This window comes from Prionailurus bengalensis, chromosome X, assembly GCF_016509475.1.
Source record: "Prionailurus bengalensis isolate Pbe53 chromosome X, Fcat_Pben_1.1_paternal_pri, whole genome shotgun sequence".
NCBI classification, from domain to species: domain Eukaryota; kingdom Metazoa; phylum Chordata; class Mammalia; order Carnivora; family Felidae; genus Prionailurus; species Prionailurus bengalensis.
In genome coordinates, this window is record NC_057361.1 from 8,262,124 (window position 1) to 8,282,215 (window position 20,092).

General features: G+C 41.4%; 2 protein-coding genes across 3 annotated transcripts in view; one reads left to right on the top strand and one right to left on the bottom strand.

Moving 5' to 3' along the window:
• Nucleotides 1-20,092, bottom strand: part of ARHGAP6 (Rho GTPase activating protein 6) — a 233,223-nt gene that overhangs the window by 99,975 nt on the left and 113,156 nt on the right. The window lies entirely within an intron of this gene.
• On the top strand, nt 5,463-19,586 carry AMELX (amelogenin X-linked). Of its 2 annotated transcripts, XM_043570262.1 has the most exons (8): nt 5,463-5,677; nt 8,060-8,138; nt 12,224-12,327; nt 13,690-13,755; nt 15,676-15,723; nt 17,107-17,151; nt 17,419-17,844; nt 19,428-19,586. In XM_043570262.1, exons 4-8 carry the CDS (start codon nt 13,702-13,704, stop codon nt 19,431-19,433), a joined length of 579 nt encoding a protein of 192 aa, XP_043426197.1. In that variant the 5' UTR covers nt 5,463-5,677; nt 8,060-8,138; nt 12,224-12,327; nt 13,690-13,701; the 3' UTR covers nt 19,434-19,586. The 2 variants fall into 2 exon arrangements, with proteins under 2 accessions (XP_043426197.1, XP_043426198.1); XM_043570263.1 differs by lacking the exon at nt 8,060-8,138.

The following is a 20,092-nucleotide window of genomic DNA, read 5'->3' on the forward strand; positions in this document are numbered from 1 at the left end:
AAGGGAGTCCAAGGGGGCCTCTTGGGTACTGGTCATGTTCCTTCCTCATCTTCCGCACAGTCGTGTTCGCCTTGTGGAAACTCATTAAGTGGTAGGCTTGTGCAGCTTTCTACACGCGCGTTATATATGTAAGCATCAACAACCTAAATGTCCATCACCGGATGGTTGGCTAGATATACTATGAGGTGGGATGTCTACTCAATAGAATTCTGTTCAGCCATCCAGAAAAATGAAGTCACCCACTCTGTATAAACGTGGAAAGGTGACCGCTATATATGAAATTAAATAAGGATGTGGTAGAACGGCATGATAATGTGTCTACTATGATTTCTACAGGAAATACGTGTTAGTGTAAGCACAGAAAGTTCCAGAAATTATATCCTCAAATGGTTAATAGTAGCTGTCCACTTGAGGATGGGATTCCCAGGGACTTTGACATTCTGCCTAATGCATACCTATATTGTTGAATTTATTTGTAAATACATTTTATGTTTGTACTCAGAAAAAAAAGGATAAGTAGAAAGTTAAGGTGAACAAAATACGCCTTAAGTTTGAAACTGTCATTATTTCATCGTTCAGGAAGATGAGGGTTGTTGATGGATGGAAGGAAATGATAATGAACTAAACCCAGTTCCTCGCCTGCAGGGTTGCTAATTGAACCCAGTGGTGGAGGTCACGTTGGTTTTTGTGCTGGCAATCTGAACAATTGATTCAAATTAGCACTTGTGTGCTGGGTTGCTCCACATTCAAATCTAGTTATGGCGTGGCCACCGCAAACGGGATTCTTGGCCACACAAAGAATGTGTCTACAAAACGGCCAAACGACTGGCTCTGTTTGATTACATGAACAAAACCATATAGTCAGAGGAAGGAAAAATCAAAACAGCTGCACCCAAAGTAACCCACTCGGATGGGTGGTTCATGAAATGTACCCATTCATTGAATCAACATTTTAGCAGCCTCATGCAGACTCCGTGAAAGATCCAGTCTGAAACGAAATACTCATGAAAAAACCAAGAGACCATATGAAACACTTTTTTGGCCCACCGTCAGCAAACGTTTGCTGAGTGCTCACTGCGGTCTGCCATCATGATAAAACTGTGGGTCTGATTCTACTATTTTATAATCGATTGCAAATGTCATCGTGTTGCGTGTTCTTAATTCCCTCCATGGCACTGAATGGAAGTTCACTTAAAAGAAAAAAAAAAAAACGCCGATACGGGCAAAGTTGATAAAACTACAACTTTTCAAATATAGTAAAGGTCTAAGAGACATATAGGACAGGCGGGGAGATCGTATCCCACGGATCTCAACCCTGGCTCCCCATCAGACTCAACTGAAACATGGTGTCCGGAGATGTTCCTAGCCATCGACGTTTTTGAAAGGTCCCCAGGTGATTCAAAACTACAGTGAGAGCTGGAACCGAGGCTCAGACCAATTGACTCAGAAGCCAGGTGTAATGGGACCCAGACATGAGTACTATTGAAAAGCTACACGAGTAGTTCTAAAGTATAGTCTGCAGTGAAACCAATTTTTTCTAAATTAACATTAAAGAAGTCAGAGGTGGCCTTCCCAGAAGCATTTTGCAAAGAGACCCCATATTACTTGCTCTCAGATTGTGAAGTATTGCTAGGAAAATGATCACATGAAATTCTACCATGATATGGCTTCAGATGTTTCACCATTATTCATATATATATATATATAGAGAGAGAGAGAGAGAGAGAGAGAGAGATCGTTATAAAATCTTGAAAACATGTTTAGAACATGTATTTTTAAATAAATTTTTAAATGTTTATTTTTATTTTATTTTTCAGAGAGAGAGCGAGCGAGCAGGGGAGGGGCAGAGAGAGAGGGAGAGAGAATCCCTAGCAGGCTCTGCGCTCGAACTCACCAACCGTGGGATCACGATCTGAGCCAAAATCAAAAGTCGGACACTTAACCGACCGAGCCACCCAGGCGCCCCTAAATACATTTAAGTCGGCGTGAGTTTAAGGCACGCAATTATATCCCTGATATAAACAAAAGCTAAAAGCAACATTGTGTAATTGTATTTATAGAGAAGACACCGTGTAACGGCAACCTATTTGTAAACACAATCCGAGTGAATTAACTAGCCTGCTATCACTGCCATACACAGGGTGTCAAGTCCTAGATGGTCAAGGTTGCACAGCCTAAGGCAGACTGAGAAAACACTTCCTTAAAGTTGAGAGCAGGAAACCTGCCAGTGACTACCTCAAGGCTTTTAAGAGTCCCAGTCTGAGCAGGGCACATCTTGAGAACGAGAATGGACGGAAGGCATGATTTAGCCCATTCATTTATAAATGAGTTACCAGGGAGGATGAGGGCCTCCTCCACTCATGCATTTCGGAACAGAAAAAAGGTCACGCTTATAAAGTGATTTTTTCTGAAATTTACGTATTTCTGAAGCCCACACACTTCCTCTCTTTCCTCCATTCCTTAGACTATGTTAGATTAATAAGATATGACTAAACTATGATTGCCCACTTGTTTTCATTAGCCACAGTATAAATCAAATCTCATGCTTCTTTTTGCTTGCTCAAGGGGTCAATTTTAGCACTGAGTTAAACAAAACTCCTTGGGAACCATTAATACACCTTTACGGTTCTAACATAGACCATGCAAAATTTAAATTGTATACTTTTTCAATTATTAGCAGCACGCATGGTTCCAACCCTTTATAATGAAGAAGACCACTGGCATATTCCATTTACTTTTATTTTTTTCATAATCATTTCAATGCTTTTTAAATAATCTGAAAAATGGGTGATTTTTCCCCACTGGATATTTTTTGAACAATAATTTCATCCAAATACCTATTGTGCTGCTTTCCCTATTCGACCCATTATCATTTTTCTTTTCTTAAAAACTTTTAATGTTTATTTATTTATTTTGAGAGAGAGAGAGCACACAAGCAGGGGAGGGGTATAGAGAGAGGGAGAGAGAGATTCCTAAGCAGGCTGCACACTGCCAACGCAGAGCCCGACGTGGGGATCGAACTCATGGATCGTGAGATCATGACCTGAGCCAAAATCAAGAGTCAGACGCTTAACTAACTGAGCCACCCAGGCGCCCCTCTTTACCATTTCTAAAAGGAATGACAGAATTTTAGAACTGGGGGCTCAATGTTTGGACCTAAAAGGACCCTGAAACACCGGTCTTTCCACAACTGCATGCTGGGTCCAGGTACTGACTCCACTTCCTGTACCTCTACACCCAGTTCAATTCTCTGGTAACTGTGGGTCTGTGGTTCTCCACTGGGAGCAATTTTGTTCCCTTCTCCCTTAGGGAACATGTGGCTATGTCTGGAGACACTACTGGCTGTCACGACTTGGGGAGGAGGTGCTATGGGCATCTAGTGGGTGGAGCCCAGGGAGGCTGTTCAACACCCTACAGTGCACAGGACAGCCCCACCACAATAAAGAATTATCTAGCCCCAGGGGCGCCTGGGTGGCTCAGTCGGTTCGCCATCCAACTTTGGCTCAGGTCATGATCTCACAGTTCCTGAGTTCCAGCCCCGCATCGGGCTCTGTGCTGACCGCTCGGAGCCTGGAGCCTGCTTCGGATTCTGTCTCCCCCTCTCTCTCTGCCCTTCCCTCACTCGTTCTCTCTCTCTCTCTCTCTCTCTCTCTCTCTCTCAAAAATAAACAAATGTTAAAATAATAATAATAATAAAAAAGAATTATCTAGCCCCAAATGCCAAGAGTGCTAATGTTGAGAAACCCTCCAGCACAGGTTCTCAGAGCTCCACTTTCCAGCCACGTGTTCTATGATTCCATTTACACAAAGTGTCCAGAAGAGGCAAATCCACACAGACAGAGACTAGACTGTGGTGGTCTAGGGCTTGGGGAAAGGGAAACACGAAGAGACTGCTACGGAGCATGGGATTTCTTTTCAGGTGATGAAAACGTTCTGGAATTAGACTGTGGGGAAGGTTGCAAACTTTGCAAAGATACAGAAAATATATTAAAACTCACTCAATTGTACATTCTAAGTGGGAACTTTATGATATGTAAATTCTGTATCAATAAAATGATTAAAATTCTTTTCATAGATCTTTTAATAATTTCTTTTTTTAACATTTATTTATATTTGAGGGGGGGGGAAGGGGCAGAGAGAGGGAGATACAGAATCCGAAGCAGGCTCCAGGCTCTGAGCTGTCAGCACAGAGCCTGACATGGGGCTCGAACCCACGGACCGTGAGATCATGACCTGAGCCCATATCAAGAGTCAGAGGCTTAATCGACTGAGCCACCCAGGTGCCCCAACACTTCATTCCTTTTTATGGCTGAATACTATTCCATCAGATGGATACCGTGCCATATATTTATATGTGTCCTACACCTTGGATGTTACAGATACTCAATAAATACTTTATACTAATGCTTTAAAAATTCTACAGATGTGTGAAATGCTATTGAGAATAAACTTAGCACGTGACTATGATTCTCCTGAGAGCATGATGATGATACAGATGATGCACTAGGTAAGACCAAAAAAAAAAAAAAATGGAGATTTTGTGACTATTTTTGTAAAACTATGTTAGCATTATCCTGGGGGAGATGTTGTCTACAATTAGAACAGACTTGCACTTACTCCACAGATTTCTGTGACAGACTAGTGCATCTGTTTAATTTCATTTCAAGTAAAAATTGCCTGTAATAAAATGTATGTGAGTAGAATTAAATTAATTTCGGGTCTTCTTCCTGATTTATTTCATTCCGCTGAATTATGTCAGCTTCAAATCTAGTTAGTATCCCAAGCAGACATACCACTCATGATGCGATTTTTTTTTTTTTCTTAAACAGGCTAGGCTATCACTGGATCTTGACATAAGTTAGGGATGTGAGGAAGAAGATGCTTGCTGGACGGCTGCTCAGGGCTCTGTCCGTGTTCGAGGGGCCAGGAGCTAAAACAATAACTGGAGTGGTTACCAGGAGTGACAACACATCGCTGATACTTAGGTCCCACCACATAGCTATCTCTTGTTTCCTGTAGAATGGGCAGATCGCATAAGAATCATATTCTGACATTTTGTATTTATATCCCTGTGGGCAGTTCCTGAAGAGACGGAGATGAAACGTATGCCACTAAAGTGTAACGATATAAGAATGTTCTGTCCAAGAACAATAGGGGAAACTCTGCAGAGCACATATGTGAGAACGATCATTTCCAACCTTTTAGGCGGTGACTTATTTCCTATGCTGCATTAAATTTGCTCCTTTCTGGGGCGCCTGGGTGGCTCAGTCGGCTGCAAGTCCGACTTTGGCTCAGGTCGTGGGTTCGAGCCCTGCATCGATCGGGCTCTGTGCTGACCGCTCGGAGCCTGGAGCCTGCTTCGGATTCTGTGTCTCCCTCTCTCGGCCCCTAACCCACTCGCATTCTGTCTCTGTCTCTCTCAAAAATAAATAAACGTTAAAAAAAATAATTAAAAAAAATTTGCTCCTTTCTCCCCTTACTGATGTCGTCCCATTTTCCGGGCAGTAAGGTAAGCGTGCCAAAGAGTCAGGAACACTGGCTGAGGTCAGGCGTCACGGGCCAGTGACCCGGCCACAATTTTGAGCTAGGCTGTCCTCCCAAAGAAAAGTTCTCTCCACCATCGCATGTTGCTTTCGTTCAGAAAACACCAGTCTGTGCTTGCGTATGCTGAACCCCGGTAGGTAAATGCAACTTACTCTGGTGTACTTTGCCCAATAGGCAGAAATCAAAATGCTTGTTTTTACGTTACCGTGTTATCTCTGTTAACACAGATGTAATGTTTTCGCTCCCGACAGTTACCAGTTAATTATAACCCACCAGATATTTAGCAAATGTTTACATATCTTTCAAATTACAAGCGGTATGAGCCCTTTCGGTGCATGCTTGTATTATTAGGCTATTTTCTACTACTAATCTAAAAGGGGCCCTGTCGCTTTAAAAAGTCATGTTTTTGTCTTTGAGTTTATGTTCGGCTTTTTGTTTTTTCCCTCCGGGAATGAATATTATATAAACCCAGGGCCTATGGGAAACAGAGCCCTGTCACTCATCACTCTTACTGAGCACAAATGAGAAATTATACCCCAAACCTCTTGTGTCTCCCCTGCGTTCTTTCTACTCATGGATTATTTAGAATAAATAAAATAAAATCTTGGCTTCCCAGAGACTTTCAGAAATGAGACTCTTAGATAAGCATTGTTAATATTTTGGTGACGATCTCCTCAAATGGAGAAAAAGGAAGAGCGGGAGGGAGGGAGGGAGGGAGGGAAAAGAAGGAAGAAGAGGAGAAAGAATTGTTTTAGAGAAAGCGAACTCTGAATATTTTTTTCACTTAACTACATGTCACAAACAATTTTCTATGTCAACAAATAGAGACTAACACCCTCCCTCTGACTATTACATGTACCATCGTTGATTTGAGCAGCCCCCTGTTGGTAGACATTTTGTTCTCAATGTTAGTTCGTCGTGAAAACAGCAGGCACTGCCTATAATTAACTCTTCCCCCGATGACTCAGTGTGTGTGTATCGGTGAATACACAATCACTGCGAAAGCAGAAAGTGGAGGACTACAGGCTGAAAGACTGAAGTGGTCTTATTACAATTAATACCTTTTGGTGTCACTACTCTCCCTCTGCTCCCCCGTCACCCCTTTCTCATCCTCGGACACGCAAGCACAGAATGTGTTAGTTTCCTGAAGCCAAGACGGATGGTTTGTTCCAACACCCACTCCCAGAATTCTCTGGAGAATTCCAGAGGCCGTGAGTAGTTTGAGAACTGGACCACTGTCCTATTCACATTTGTACTCCAAGGCCGATGACTGCATTAGGCATATACTAAGTGCTTGATAGTGGCTGCTGAAGTCATATCATAATTTTGGCCTTTGAGAGTTATGTTCCGAGCTTGTGACCAAGGGCCATGTCCCTTTCCTGTGTAGCTGTTTTATTTCCTACTGCTTCATTTATAAGTGTCACCTTTTCTTTTCAGGACACCTGTGGCTTGCTAAGCCTGTCACCAACTTTGATCACCACTTTGAATTACCCACCCCAATGCATTTCCCTCTTCTTCTTAAATTTTTTAAGTTTATTTATTCGTTTATTTTGAGAGTGAGCGAGCGGAAGGGGAGGGATATGTATATATATATAGAGAGAGATCGGGAAAGAGAATCCCAAGCAGGCTCTGGGCTGTCAGCACAGATGCTGACATGGGGCTCGAACAGTGAGACCATGACCTGAGCAGAAATCAAGAGTCAGACACCTAACCAACTTCCCCCATTTCTCTCTTCCTACTTGTGCCCTTTTGCTTTCTGGTTCCTTACCTCTGTTATTGCTTGTCTTATGTTCCCTGTCCCAAGTCTACACACTTATTAAATGCTGTTAGCCAGTAGAAGATCCCTCTTTTTTTTTTTTTTTCATAGCTTCAAACAACCAGGCAAAAAAACACAGCGAATTCCAGGGCATTCTGGAATAGGTACTAGTGGGTTGCAATCAATAAAGTATATGAATGTGAGCCAGAGAGGGTATTTTGTTGTTATTCTTTTCAAATTGCTCCTTGGGCTGAAGTCATTCTAGAAGCTTAAGATAATAATAATAATAATGACTTTATTATATTAAGCAAACAAACTCAGTGACAAGTAAGAAAAGATCAAGCAGATCTATCATAGTATATGTGCTTATAGTGTACTCCAGTTTGAACTAACAGATCACAGCCAAATATAATAAGGGGGCTAGGATAACGGATTCTAAACCTTTTACAGTATCTCCCTTTTTAAGTTCTTATTAAAGTGCATTTGCTGGAAAGTCTATAGGAAGCATTGACAGCAATGCTGAGTTATCCATCTTAGCTGTTTAAAAGGCCCATCAAAATCAATGAATCAAGAAATCAAGGGCACCTGGCTGGCTCAGTTAGTAGAGTACGCAACTCTTGATCTTAGGGTCATGAGTTCGAGCTCATGTTGGGTGTAGAGATTACTTGAAAATAAAATTAAAAAAAAAAAAGCAATCTTGGCTTCTTTGTCTATGGAGAATCCACGTAGGTTAAGTACTTTTTTTTTATATTTTCATAGTGTCATGAAGAACCCTACACCTTCTTCAATCGATCAACACATCCATCTAGCACCTGGCTTGTAAAAGAGACTTTTCTAGGTAACAAAGAGCTCCCAGGGAAGTACAAGACACAATATCTGACTTCCCAGGGTTGCAAAGGGAAGTCACTGTGTCTACTGGAATCACTTAGTGGTGGTGTACCTGAGTTCTGAAGAAGGTACGACTACACTCCAGCAAAAAAACCAGCCTAGAGAACAATATTTTCTCACAAGTGAATAGCAACAGAAGAAACGTTTTAAAAGTCGACTTGGGCTCCAGTTACTTCAGAATACTCACTCGTGAAATTATTCCAGAATATTGGACAATCTGGGACCTGCTTTAAAAGAAGATTTAAGAGTTGAGCTCAGATAGATTAAAAAAGGCTTCTGGATCTCCTACTACCCGACTTCTCCAAAGAGCAGCCACCATACCTCAATGCCCACTAAAAACCAGGAAGTTCATTAAAACCCCCAAACAAAACAAAACATCCTCCCGGCAGCCAAAAGTCAACACCACAAGGCTGAAATGCTTGAGCTTTTCTCACACGTGAGCCTCCGGAGCCAACACCACTCGGAGCATCTCTTTACCTGCAGTCCACACAGAGTTCTAACAAGCTCGGACATAAGATTTTCCCAGCACACTATGAATTAGGAGCAGCAAGTTAGAAGGGGAGAAGTCGTTAGCATAAGCAACATGGAAAGAGCAAAATGGGATGAGTTGTAAGTCAAGGGAAAGAATAACTATAAAAGCTGTTGTTGTTGTTGTTGTTGTTGTTGTTGTTGTTGAGTGCATACGATTTAGCCGGACATTGCAGGAGGTGAAGACATTTAAAATATGCTTCCTCTCAGAGCTCAAGACTGCTGGAGCTCTTGACTACCATGGTCTTTCTTCATTAAACATATTCAGTTGGGCCAAAATGAGGAGACATGATAGTGGTGCGTCAGATTCTTGCTGCCTGGGATTAACGCATGCTTTCCCATCTCTGACCAGTGGCAGGCAGAAATCATCTGGGTTTTGATTTGCGCCCAAAAGAGTAGACGGCCTCCCAGCCTGAGGTCCTTCCACATGAGTTGCCTGTTTTGTGGCCCTGCTTAATCCTACAGGTCTCAGGAAGGATTTAGGGCAGCTGCTTCTGGACCAGAAGATGTCCCAAATGTGATTTTTGTATAACCCTTTCTTGGATGTTCCTCCTTTCCACTAAGCAAGAATGAGAACCTATAGGGGAGCCTGGGTGGCTCAGTCAGTGAAACGTCCGACTTCGGCTCAGGTCATGAGCTCACAGTTCGTGAGTTCGAGCCCCGCATCGGGCTCTGTGCTGACGGCTCACAGCCTGGAGCCTTCTTCAGATTCTGTGTCTCCCTCTCTCTCTGCCTGCCCCCCAACTCGCAGTCTGTCTCTCTGTCTCTCAAAAATAAATAAACGTTTAAAAAAATTAAAAAAGGAATGGGAACCTATAATTCATAAGGGTGTATATTCACTCATCAGTTTGGAGGAAAGCTGGAATGAATGAATAAGTGAATGAAGACACATTCTGGAGTCATCTTGTTATAGCTGTTCCAGGGATGATGCCATAGAAAAAAATATTTTATGCTTATGATCCATTGTTTAAAATAGTGATTTTTTTTTAAAAGAGAAGACAATATTTGATATCAAAGTGCAAGGAAAACAAGAACACAAATGCTTTGGAAATGTTATAGCCTCTACATAACAAAACAAGCAGTCAATCTAGTAAATTCTGTTTTCTTTTTTGACAAACTCAACTTATTGAAATAATTGCTATCGAAAAAAATTTTAATTGAAATTTTGTTTTTTCCCCCAAATATTAACTTTTAAACTGCATTTGTGGGACCTAAATTAGTGGAAGGAATTTCAAGCAGAGAGATCCATATTTTAATACCCCATGACTCAGAATGTGCAGTGGGAGAAAATAAACAGAAAGAACCACATAATTTCTATTGTATTTGCCATCAAAGCCTGAACAACTGTCCATAGTGAATTGGCTATAACTCACTATGCAGTGGACCAGAGAAATTAATGCCACAATGGGGGATCTTTCTGTTGATCCTTGTCAACAAATATGAGTCCCTCATTTTTGAAACGTGACAGAAAGGAATGAGATAAACTTGGTAAAACTACAAGACCACTAATAGCTCACCAATGACCCTATTAATAGAGATTAACCACAAATTTGCAGGAAAAACAATGTCCTGAATCCTATCAGACACCAATATACGTAATTAAATAAACTAGAAAAACAAAGATTGAAAAAGAACGCGATGTGATTCTACATTACCCTTCCTCTCCCTCCTCCTTTCCCTTACCACCTTGTTGCACAACCCCCCGCCCCCAACCTCTTCCTCTTCTAAGTAAGCGGATGCCAATCCTCTTACAGAATTCATCAGTAAACATATTCACAAGTAAACGCAAACCTGGACACAAATGGCTTTTAGGACTATATTCTATATTGACTTTCCTTCAGACCTTTCTCCTGTTACAATCTTCCACTTCCTTCTTTGCAATCTCTCTCTGTCTCTCCCTCTGTCTCTCTCCCCGATTGAAACCCCGATTGAAAGAGCTACCTTTCTTCACCGTGGTTATTCATTCCCTACTAATTCATCTGTGAAGATCAACTTAGAATCTTATTTATTAGCACGTTTTAAACATTTATTGCACGCCAAGTGATGGGGTTGGGGAGGATGATAACTTTCCATTTCCCCCAGAGATGCTTGTCATTTAGTTTTCAACTAACCCTTGTAGGTAGATTCTATAATTATCCCCATTTCACTGATGAGGAAACCGAGGCTCGAATAGGCTAAACCTCTTGTCAGTGGTCCCTCAACCCTTGGTGAAGCTGGGGTCAGTACCCACGTAAGTCTGAGATCTAGTTCTTAATAGTACTACATTGCCTTTCATGGGTATTTTATCCTTGAATTTAATTCAGCCAATGCGGAGCATGTTTATAAAAACATACGCACATGTACAAACTTTAAAAATATGACTAAAGTAGTAAAAGAGATCTGGCTATACTGCCAGTGGTGTCTGGGTATATACTCAGCATTTCCTTTACTGATCTAATGTTGATAGACAACTCATCAGCTACCTCTTATCACCAGTTACAGATTTGCTTTTTAACCGATCGGATCCTAGAGTAAAAGACAAAAATCCATGTGCTTTACTAAGGTAGAAGGGTAAAAGACATATGAAATTAATAGCTAGATCATAGATCCTCTCAGCGGCAGAAGGGCTCCGGTTTTTGTTGTTTAGGCAAAGGAGAGGCTGCTGAGAACATGGGAACAATGGCACCTAAAGGGGAAGTCAAGAGGCTCTGAAAAAGAAAGGAATTTGGAATTGCTTGTAAGAGAAAGTGGGATCGGGCCAGAAGGACGTGGGCACAAAAGACCATCATCCTGCGAGATTGTTGTGTGGGAGGGGGGCACCAGAGCAATGTCCCACACACAATGCTTAAGTGTGCAGTCTGGTGGGTGACGTTTCTCGCCTCGTCCTTCGGATCATCAGGAAAAGTCTGCTACTGTGATCATCTTGAGTTCGTGGTTCCTTGGGGGGGCAGGTGGGTTGTAGGATGGGGCCAAGGAGAAGTAACTTTGTCCCCTCTTTCAGTGGACACCGGAGTGGTGATAGAGGAATGGGCACAGGCGACAGAGAAAATGCATTCAATGTTAGTAGAAAATAGAGCAGTGGGGATCCCGAACTTAGAATCCCTCAAATACTGGGGAGAGCTTTGGGGTTTTACCAGAATGGGGGTTTTAATCAACTTATCCTGATCTGAAAGGGATGACGAACCCTAGGGGACATGTTGATTACACTATAGAGACTCAACTATCTAACTTTTTGGGTAAAGAACAATGTTACGTTTGCCAGAACCAGGGAACAGACAATGACATAGCTCTTCTTGAACGTAACTTTGAATGTATCAGCATGTGCAGTCAACTTATTTGCTGACTTACAAACAACCCGATGAATTTTTTTGCCAGTTAAACCTATTATTGCCCATAATGAAAGACTCTAAATGCACTAATCACCACATGCAGCCTTCTGTTTGATCACAGTTTTTAAAACTTCCTGATACAGGGGTTTTTAGGTATACTCAACACATTTTCCTTCAGAAATCTGATTGGTTGTTCTAGATGCTGTGAATGATATAAATTGAGCTCTCAGTTGGAAGAAATCTAAAGGATCAAGCATCCCTGAGTTCCAGACAGAAACTTCCTCTGAACACACATATTCAAAGGTATGTGGATTTTATTCATAATTTGGTATCCTTTCTGTTGTATTCATTTCCTTCGCTGCATTTCATGTACGAAAAGATGCAAACGTATTCTGCATTTCTAATATTGTATGCTGTCATATTCAGTTACTTCTTCAGTCGGACCATAATTAAATTAGACTCTGATTACTTAGATGGATTATTTTACTCTCTAATGCAGCAACGTGTCTGTCTGTATTTCACTAAGTTTTACTTCCAGAATCCCAAAGCACTTTTGGGGGCCAAATTTCACAGTAGAATATTTATTTTCATTACTTGCCAATTAAGATAAAAATGCTTTTTCACAGGCGGTGATCTGTCTACGACTTTAAAAGCCATCTTGTTTAATTACATCAAATAGAACCACCAACTAAACGTGGGGTTTTTTTCCTCATTAATTCAAACTTTAAAAAAACAGATTTAGGAGGTAGAATGCGTCAGCGCACTTTTTACAGCCGGCATTATTACACAGGAGACTCACTTTCTTTGCAAAATTCAAGACCTTGCTTCTGACAGTTTTCATAGTCAATAATTTGTCCCACAAAGCAATGTGCGTATTTTAGGATGGCCTGTTCCGCTTCATGTCCCAAGGGTCATAAAGTGTGTAATTACGGTACAGTGCCAAACAAAAAGAAGATGTCATTGACTAAACATGGACTCTTTCAAGCGGAAGTCATTCAAAAGTCGTGGCATGATCGCACAATATTAGCACTGTCCTCTCCCTTCCATTCAACCACATCTTTTGTTCCCGATCTGGAGCTCAGAGATGCCACCTGAGGGTCTTGCCTGAAGGCCTACCAGTTGAAACACCTGGAACTTCACTCCACTCCTTCCTTACTCTATTTTGGTAAATTCCTTAAGGCCTTTTCGCAGACAATCAGTCTTTGTTTTTAACAGCAGCAATGCTCAGGTGCACCGTACAAAAAAAACCCTTTTTTGTGCGTCCTGGTTCTGAAAGTATCCAATACTGTGCACCTGGAAGGTCTCCTCAGCTTTTAGAGCCAACTCTGTTCTTTAGGATCGTTAATCATATGCTACGTTTAGCTTCTATGAATCCACAGGCTACACAGGTATAGGAGAGTAGCAACCAAATCGTGTAGTGATAGATTGACATCTCTACAATTTGTTCTTCTCTCAACCTAAGTGAGAAGCATCCTTGTCACTCTCGTCATTCCAAAAGCAATGAAATGAGCTGAAAACTGGAAATCGCATGTGAATGAAGTAACCTCACAAAGAATGGTCCCATCCTCTTTACTAGCGACAGACTAATATGGCTTATGTGGGTTTTATGGAGTATGAATTGTGTCCATATTTGCGAAGAGATTTAGCTGTCAACTTACATTTCAGGGCCAGCAAGAAATGGGGACCTGGATTTTGTTTGCCTGCCTCCTGGGAGCAGCCTTTGCTATGCCCGTGAGTAAAACACCCCTGCATAAGTCAATATCCAATTTCACAAGCTTGGAAATAAAAATCTGCCCCACAGTTGGTAAACTTTAGGGCTCAAGACAGTGCAAGATCAGATGTCCTCAAATGTCTCTGTGTTTCAGAAACACTTTGAAGAGCTTGTTATAAAAAAAAAATATTCAGATGCCTCCACCCAAGATTCTGATTCAGTACAGCTGGAGTGGGGGTGGTGCCCAGGACTCTGCATTTTAACAAGCACCTCAGGAGATTCTGTGGAAACAATTAGCTTGTAAATATCATCGCCCATCTCTAGATGGAGGAAACTTTTGGAAGGAACCCTTGAAAGGCCTCCAGAGAAAATGCTTAATCAGCCTTAGCCACATATTACAAAAATGCCAGTTTTCTCTAAAACCCAATTTCTTACAAGTGCCCAACTCTCTTCCTGCCCTTCACACTCCACTGCTGTTATCCTTCAGAGGGTAAGATTTCTGTGTTAGGAATTTCTTTCTTGAACCCTCTCCCTGCTGTCAGAGGCCGCATCCCTTTGGGTGCACCTGCTAAGTACACGGGTGCTTCCGTGTGGTTGTCCAGAATCCTACCTCTGCCCAATGCATGTGGATATATTTCACATTCAAAGGTACCAAGGACCAGGACGTCTGACCCACTCTCTTTAGACATAAGCACATCAGGTCAGAGAGCTTAGATCACTATCAGGCAAAGCAGGACCCAACTGCTTTTCGGTGGCATAAGGAACAGTTGATACAACCAGAAGCCAGCCAAGCTTGCATATCTGCCTCCTCTCTTCCTCTCTCACCCACAAGACCAAGATTCTGTGCGCTGCCTTCCTAAAATCCTGCATTGTGGCAATTTCTAGTCCCCGGAGGGGCCCCTGCATTACAAATTGAGCCCTTTTTCCACTCCTCAAGTCAGCACCCCTATTCCCTGAGGGCTTACTTATATCAAGAAAGTACAGGAAAGGCAGTTCCCTAACGAAAAGTAGTTCACACTCAGACGAGAGCAAATAAACCTTCTAAAATACGAGCATTTAAAACTAATAGAGCCTTAATTAGCTCCATGTCTGAGGGAGATGTTCTGCATGATCCTGTCTCCTCTCCCTCTCCCCCACTCCAGGGCCAACCAGAATTGTACAATGCAGTCATCAGTCACACGGCCTCCACTTTTGACAGGCCAGCCAGTCCTGGTTTAGATCATTATTCAGGCTGATTTTTATTTTGAACTTTCCATTTTTTCTTCCATAAAAAACTGGGACAGAATAATAAAAAGAAGCAGTCGAAATCAACTCTCCCACTTTCCATGGGATTTGTAACGTTTCCACCTTACCTCCCCATCTCCTCATGTTCCTCAATAATTCACAGGCAGTTGTTTCCTTAGTTGTTGTTGCTGTGCTTTGCACACCAATTGTGAGGAATCTCTGGGATACTTAAGCACTTCTCCACCTCCTGATCTATAAGGGAAGGTTTGGGAAACAGTTCTCGTGGGTACTTCAGAATTGTGTAGGAGAAACACATCTCTCTTTCCAACATGGAGTGAGTTGCATTAAGACATAAAATGGCGGATGGGATAGAGCAGGATTAGTTGACAACATGGACGGGGGAGGGTGTCAAAGATCACTGGAGGATAAATGTGTCTGGTTTTTGCTTCTGGGTCTTGGGAAAGTCATTTAGTTGTTCTGGACGTCTTTAAAATAAGAGGGCTCCTCTCCTACACAGCGTACATGTTCAGACTAAACGTAGACCTCAAATATATTCTGCACCATGTAGATTTTTTAAAAAAGTAGCTTCAGTCTCCCTTAATGTGAACAATTGCATATTGACTTAATCTCTTCCTCTCTCTCTCTCCCTCTCTCTCTCTTCCCCCCTTCTCTCCCTCTCCCTCTTTCTTTTTCTTCTCCTTTCCCCTCTATAAAAGCTACCACCTCATCCTGGGCACCCTGGTTATATCAACTTCAGCTATGAGGTAATTTTTCTCTTTACTAATTTTGACCATTGTTTGACTTAACAATGCCCTGGGCTCTGTAAAGAGTAGCGTGTTGATTCTTTGTTCAAGATGTTTCTCAGTCCCGCTTTTTCAGTTCCCATTACCAGCTTCCTGGTTTAAGCCCTGATGGGTTGCCTGAAGCCCGCATTGCCCCCAGCACACTCCTACTCGGCCTCTCTGACTCAGTTTCTCCTCCTTATATGGCTATAAAATTATCCAGCAGGAACTACCACTCGGGGTGGGGCTGCATGGTAGGGCAGAAAGTGAACAGCAAAGCTGTTCAGCCTGTAAAAGTTGGGGGAGTCAGCTGTTTTTTAAGATCCTTTCCAGCTAGAAACTCCTAATTCTAAGATGTTCACACTCTATGTGTCTCCTTTGTTTGTCTTTGCTGAGAGATCAATGATCAGTGACCAAGTGGTCTATGAGACATTCTGCAGAGCAATGGAAAGCATGAGATTTCTGGAAATCAGGTTTGAGGCTCTCCTCAACCCCATTCTAATCATGTGACCTTTGGCAAATCATTTTCTCTCTTTAAAACTTTGGTTTCCTCATCTGGAGAAGGGAAATAAGTATAATACCCACACTTCAAAGTATGGTTGAGGAGCAAAATGGTTATGCAATATAAAAGGTGTTCTGTCAAGTGTAATTTGAGCAAGGTCAATAATGTGTTTGTTGTATTGATATCAAATGCTGTACTACTACTATGTGAAGGAGTCCCCAGAACTGAGGTTGCAACCAAGTATATACTGTTGAAAAAGGAATGAAACTCCTACTTCTTTGGTGGGCTCAGACGACAATCTGTGAATCTGTTTACTCACATGTAACCTGAGGAAAAGTGTTACCAAGAAGAATTTGAGGCAACGTTTTCTATTAAACCTTAAGAGGTTGATATATTTGACCAGAAAATCTGTGTTTCTAGGATGAGGGACAGTTCTTCCACCTCCTTTATTTTTGCATTGTGACGTCAGATCAACAAAAGACACGACTCATGTTATATCACATTAATTTTTTTGTTTTGTTTTGCTCTGGCAAAGAAGAGCAGGAGCTGGGGAACTGAACAGAATTACTACTTTTGTGACCTCAGTCAAGCTCATAAGCTTCTTTAACTCCCCATGACCTTGTCCGTAAAAGTGAGTGTGATGATACTTGCCTCAGAGTATGTGAGAAAACATGAAAAATGTGTGTGATGGATGTAATGTAGTGCATAACACATAGGAAGCACCTGACAAATGTTTACCTTATTCTTTGATCTGTAGAACTCACACTTTCAGGCTATCGATATTGACAGGACTGCAGCATCAGTGAGTGTACTTCATGTAACTGAACTAAAGCAAATGTATTCTAATGTCTCTTTTTCTTAAGGTGCTCACTCCTCTGAAGTGGTACCAGAACATGATAAGGCATCCGGTATGTACATTTTTTGTTCTTTATTCCCTTAAAATATTAAGCATGTGTTTCAATTCCCTTTTAAGTGAAATAACATATCTATGCCACATACAGACACTAATGGAAAATCCAGTTTGTAGAAGGTCATATCTGTGTACACAGTTAGAAATTCTTGCACAGGAAAAATGCATAAATATTCATAGTCATAATGACAAAGACAACATGACTACTTCTCCAGTTGGAAGTCAATGGAGCCAATGGTAAACCTGACTCTTTGTTTCTCACCAGTACCCTTCCTATGGTTACGAACCCATGGGTGGATGGCTGCACCACCAAATCATTCCCGTGCTGTCCCAGCAGAACCCCCCGAATCACGCCCTGCAGCCTCATCACCACATCCCCATGGTGCCAGCTCAGCAGCCCGTGGTCCCCCAGCAACCAATGATGCCAGTTCCTGGCCAACACTCCATGACTCCAACCCAACACCACCAGCCAAACCTCCCTCTGCCTGCCCAGCAGCCCTTCCAGCCCCAGCCCGTCCAGCCGCAGCCTCACCAGCCCATCCAGCCCCAGCCACCCGTGCACCCCATCCAGCCCCTGCCGCCACAGCCACCTCTGCCTCCGATGTTCCCCATACAGCCCCTGCCCCCCATGCTTCCTGACCTGCCTCTGGAAGCTTGGCCAGCAACAGACAAGACCAAGCGGGAAGAAGTGGTGAGTATCCCTTGAAGCCACAACAACATCTGTGAAAATGTTGTAAAGCAAAATTGGCCCCCAGAGTTCTAAGTTCTCAAACAAACCACGATCTAGAGTTTCAGTAGCTACAGGTCAATGACTCTATTAGTCTGAGTGTGTGTTGTAACTTCATATTATAAACAAGTTTATCTATGAGGCATAGTTTTTATGGTGGGTTTAAGTTCTATGATTATTTTGAACTTCTAGAATATGTATTACTGAAACCCATTAATTTTAAGGATAGCAGTATAAGGGAATATCAGTTTTTCTTATATTTCAAGGGTTTAACTAGCAAGAATAGGCTAGATTTGCACTGAAGATAAAAAAAAAGGGGGGGGGTAAGTTTTGAGAGTGGGGAGGATGCAAATAATTGAACAGGCTACAAAAGGTGGGTGGGAAATCTCTTTGAGGACCCTTTGAATCTCTTTAAAGGAAGATTACCCGTCTAGAGCGGTTTTTTAATCTACCTTAGAGGAAGCTAGATAGTCTATCAGATTCCTTTTCAGGGCTGGGTTCTATAGGTTAATCTTTTAGCAAGAAGTTTTCACAATTAAGCACAAAATTAATTGCATTACAGAAAACTCTTCCAAATGAGTGGGAAATAGCCAATAAAATAAGTGACTCATATCCCTATTCCCAAACCCTTATTCTGTGTATATGAGATTATATAATTCTACTGCATGTATGCATGCAAATGTGATTCCATGTTATAAATGCTACTGAGGATTTTCTCCTGAGAAGCAGCGAGGGGTGAGATGGAAATGACCTGGATGGGGAGCTAGCATACCCAGGTTCCAGTTCTGGCTCTGCTTCCAAAGAGGAAACAGTATTGTACAAGTTATTTCAAATTCATGGGTGTTTTCCCTTTTTGAAAATAAGAGAAAGTGACTAACTCAGATATTTCAAGCCTCTGTCCAAGCACAACTACCACAGTTTCCCAACAAAAAGTTATACTATCTGACAAATGTGTCTTCACAATTATGAGCATATCTATGGCGAGTATGGGACAGAATATTTGAAATTGTATCCCAAATAATTTGGTGCCTATAGTTGATTACCAGCCTAAGGTAATGTTCCCTCTGTATAGAAAATGCATTTATTTATCTCTTTATTAATGATTAAAGCCATGAACTTTATAATGTGTTCACATCTTGGCAGAGCTATTTATGGAAAGGTGACTTTGGGCAGGTAGTCTGAACTCTTTAAAACTCCTGTGTAAGATCGGAGTATAAATATTGATAGCTTCTTAGGGTTGTTTTACAGAAAATAAAATCAAGTGATGAGCTCAGAGCCTGGCGTGCAGGAAGAATTCAGTAAAGGGTAGCTACTGTTATTTTATTATTAATTAATAGCTGTAGGTGTCCTGAAGGCAAGGTCGTCCATTCTGGATACCTCCTACCTAATGACAAGGAGATAACGAAGAAACTTTGAATACGACAGAATTCAACTTAAATGGTTATACATTGCTTTGGCAGAACTGAAGCCACACATGTGATGTAAGTGATACTCGCTAGGAATATTTGTAAATTATTTTGATTCTTCCTTTTGTTGTTATTTTTCAGGATTAAGAGGTCAGAAAATGGGAAGAGAACTGAAGGAAACACTTCAGATGCTTTCAGAATGACACAAGAAAACGAGTTTCGCCTGCCATCACTTCGCTTAGTAAAAGCTGTAACTAAAAATCAGTACCACTAGCAAACAATAAAATGGTTTAAAAATCATCCATATGTTTGTGCTGAATTATGCGTCAAATTTCGTGTCACCTCAGGGAACTTATTATAAATGGCTACTCTTGAATAAGGTGGGAACTGCTCATTTACACGTGCAAAGTTGACCATTCTGCAGGCAGATGAGGACTGTTTTCCCTTTTAGAGAGAATTTATACAATCTCAAAACATTAAAAAAAAAAAAACCCAGACATTCATACAGTAGTTAGAACAGTAGATAAAGTGAAAAATTGTGAACATGTATAGTCACTGAACCTGAACCAGATGAAAGTAAGTTTATATGAAGAATTCTTCAAATTGAAAAAAATAAGCTCTTGAGAAATGTTTATATTACAGAACAGATAGAAGACTTGGAACACTGACTTTATACTTCACACCATATTAGTAACCAAAGTCTGATCTTTTGATCTCACTCTATGGAAAAAGATTTTTTTAAATGAAATTATATGATATGTACAATGATGTACTGAATTTTAAATTATTGGGGTAATTAGTTTTCC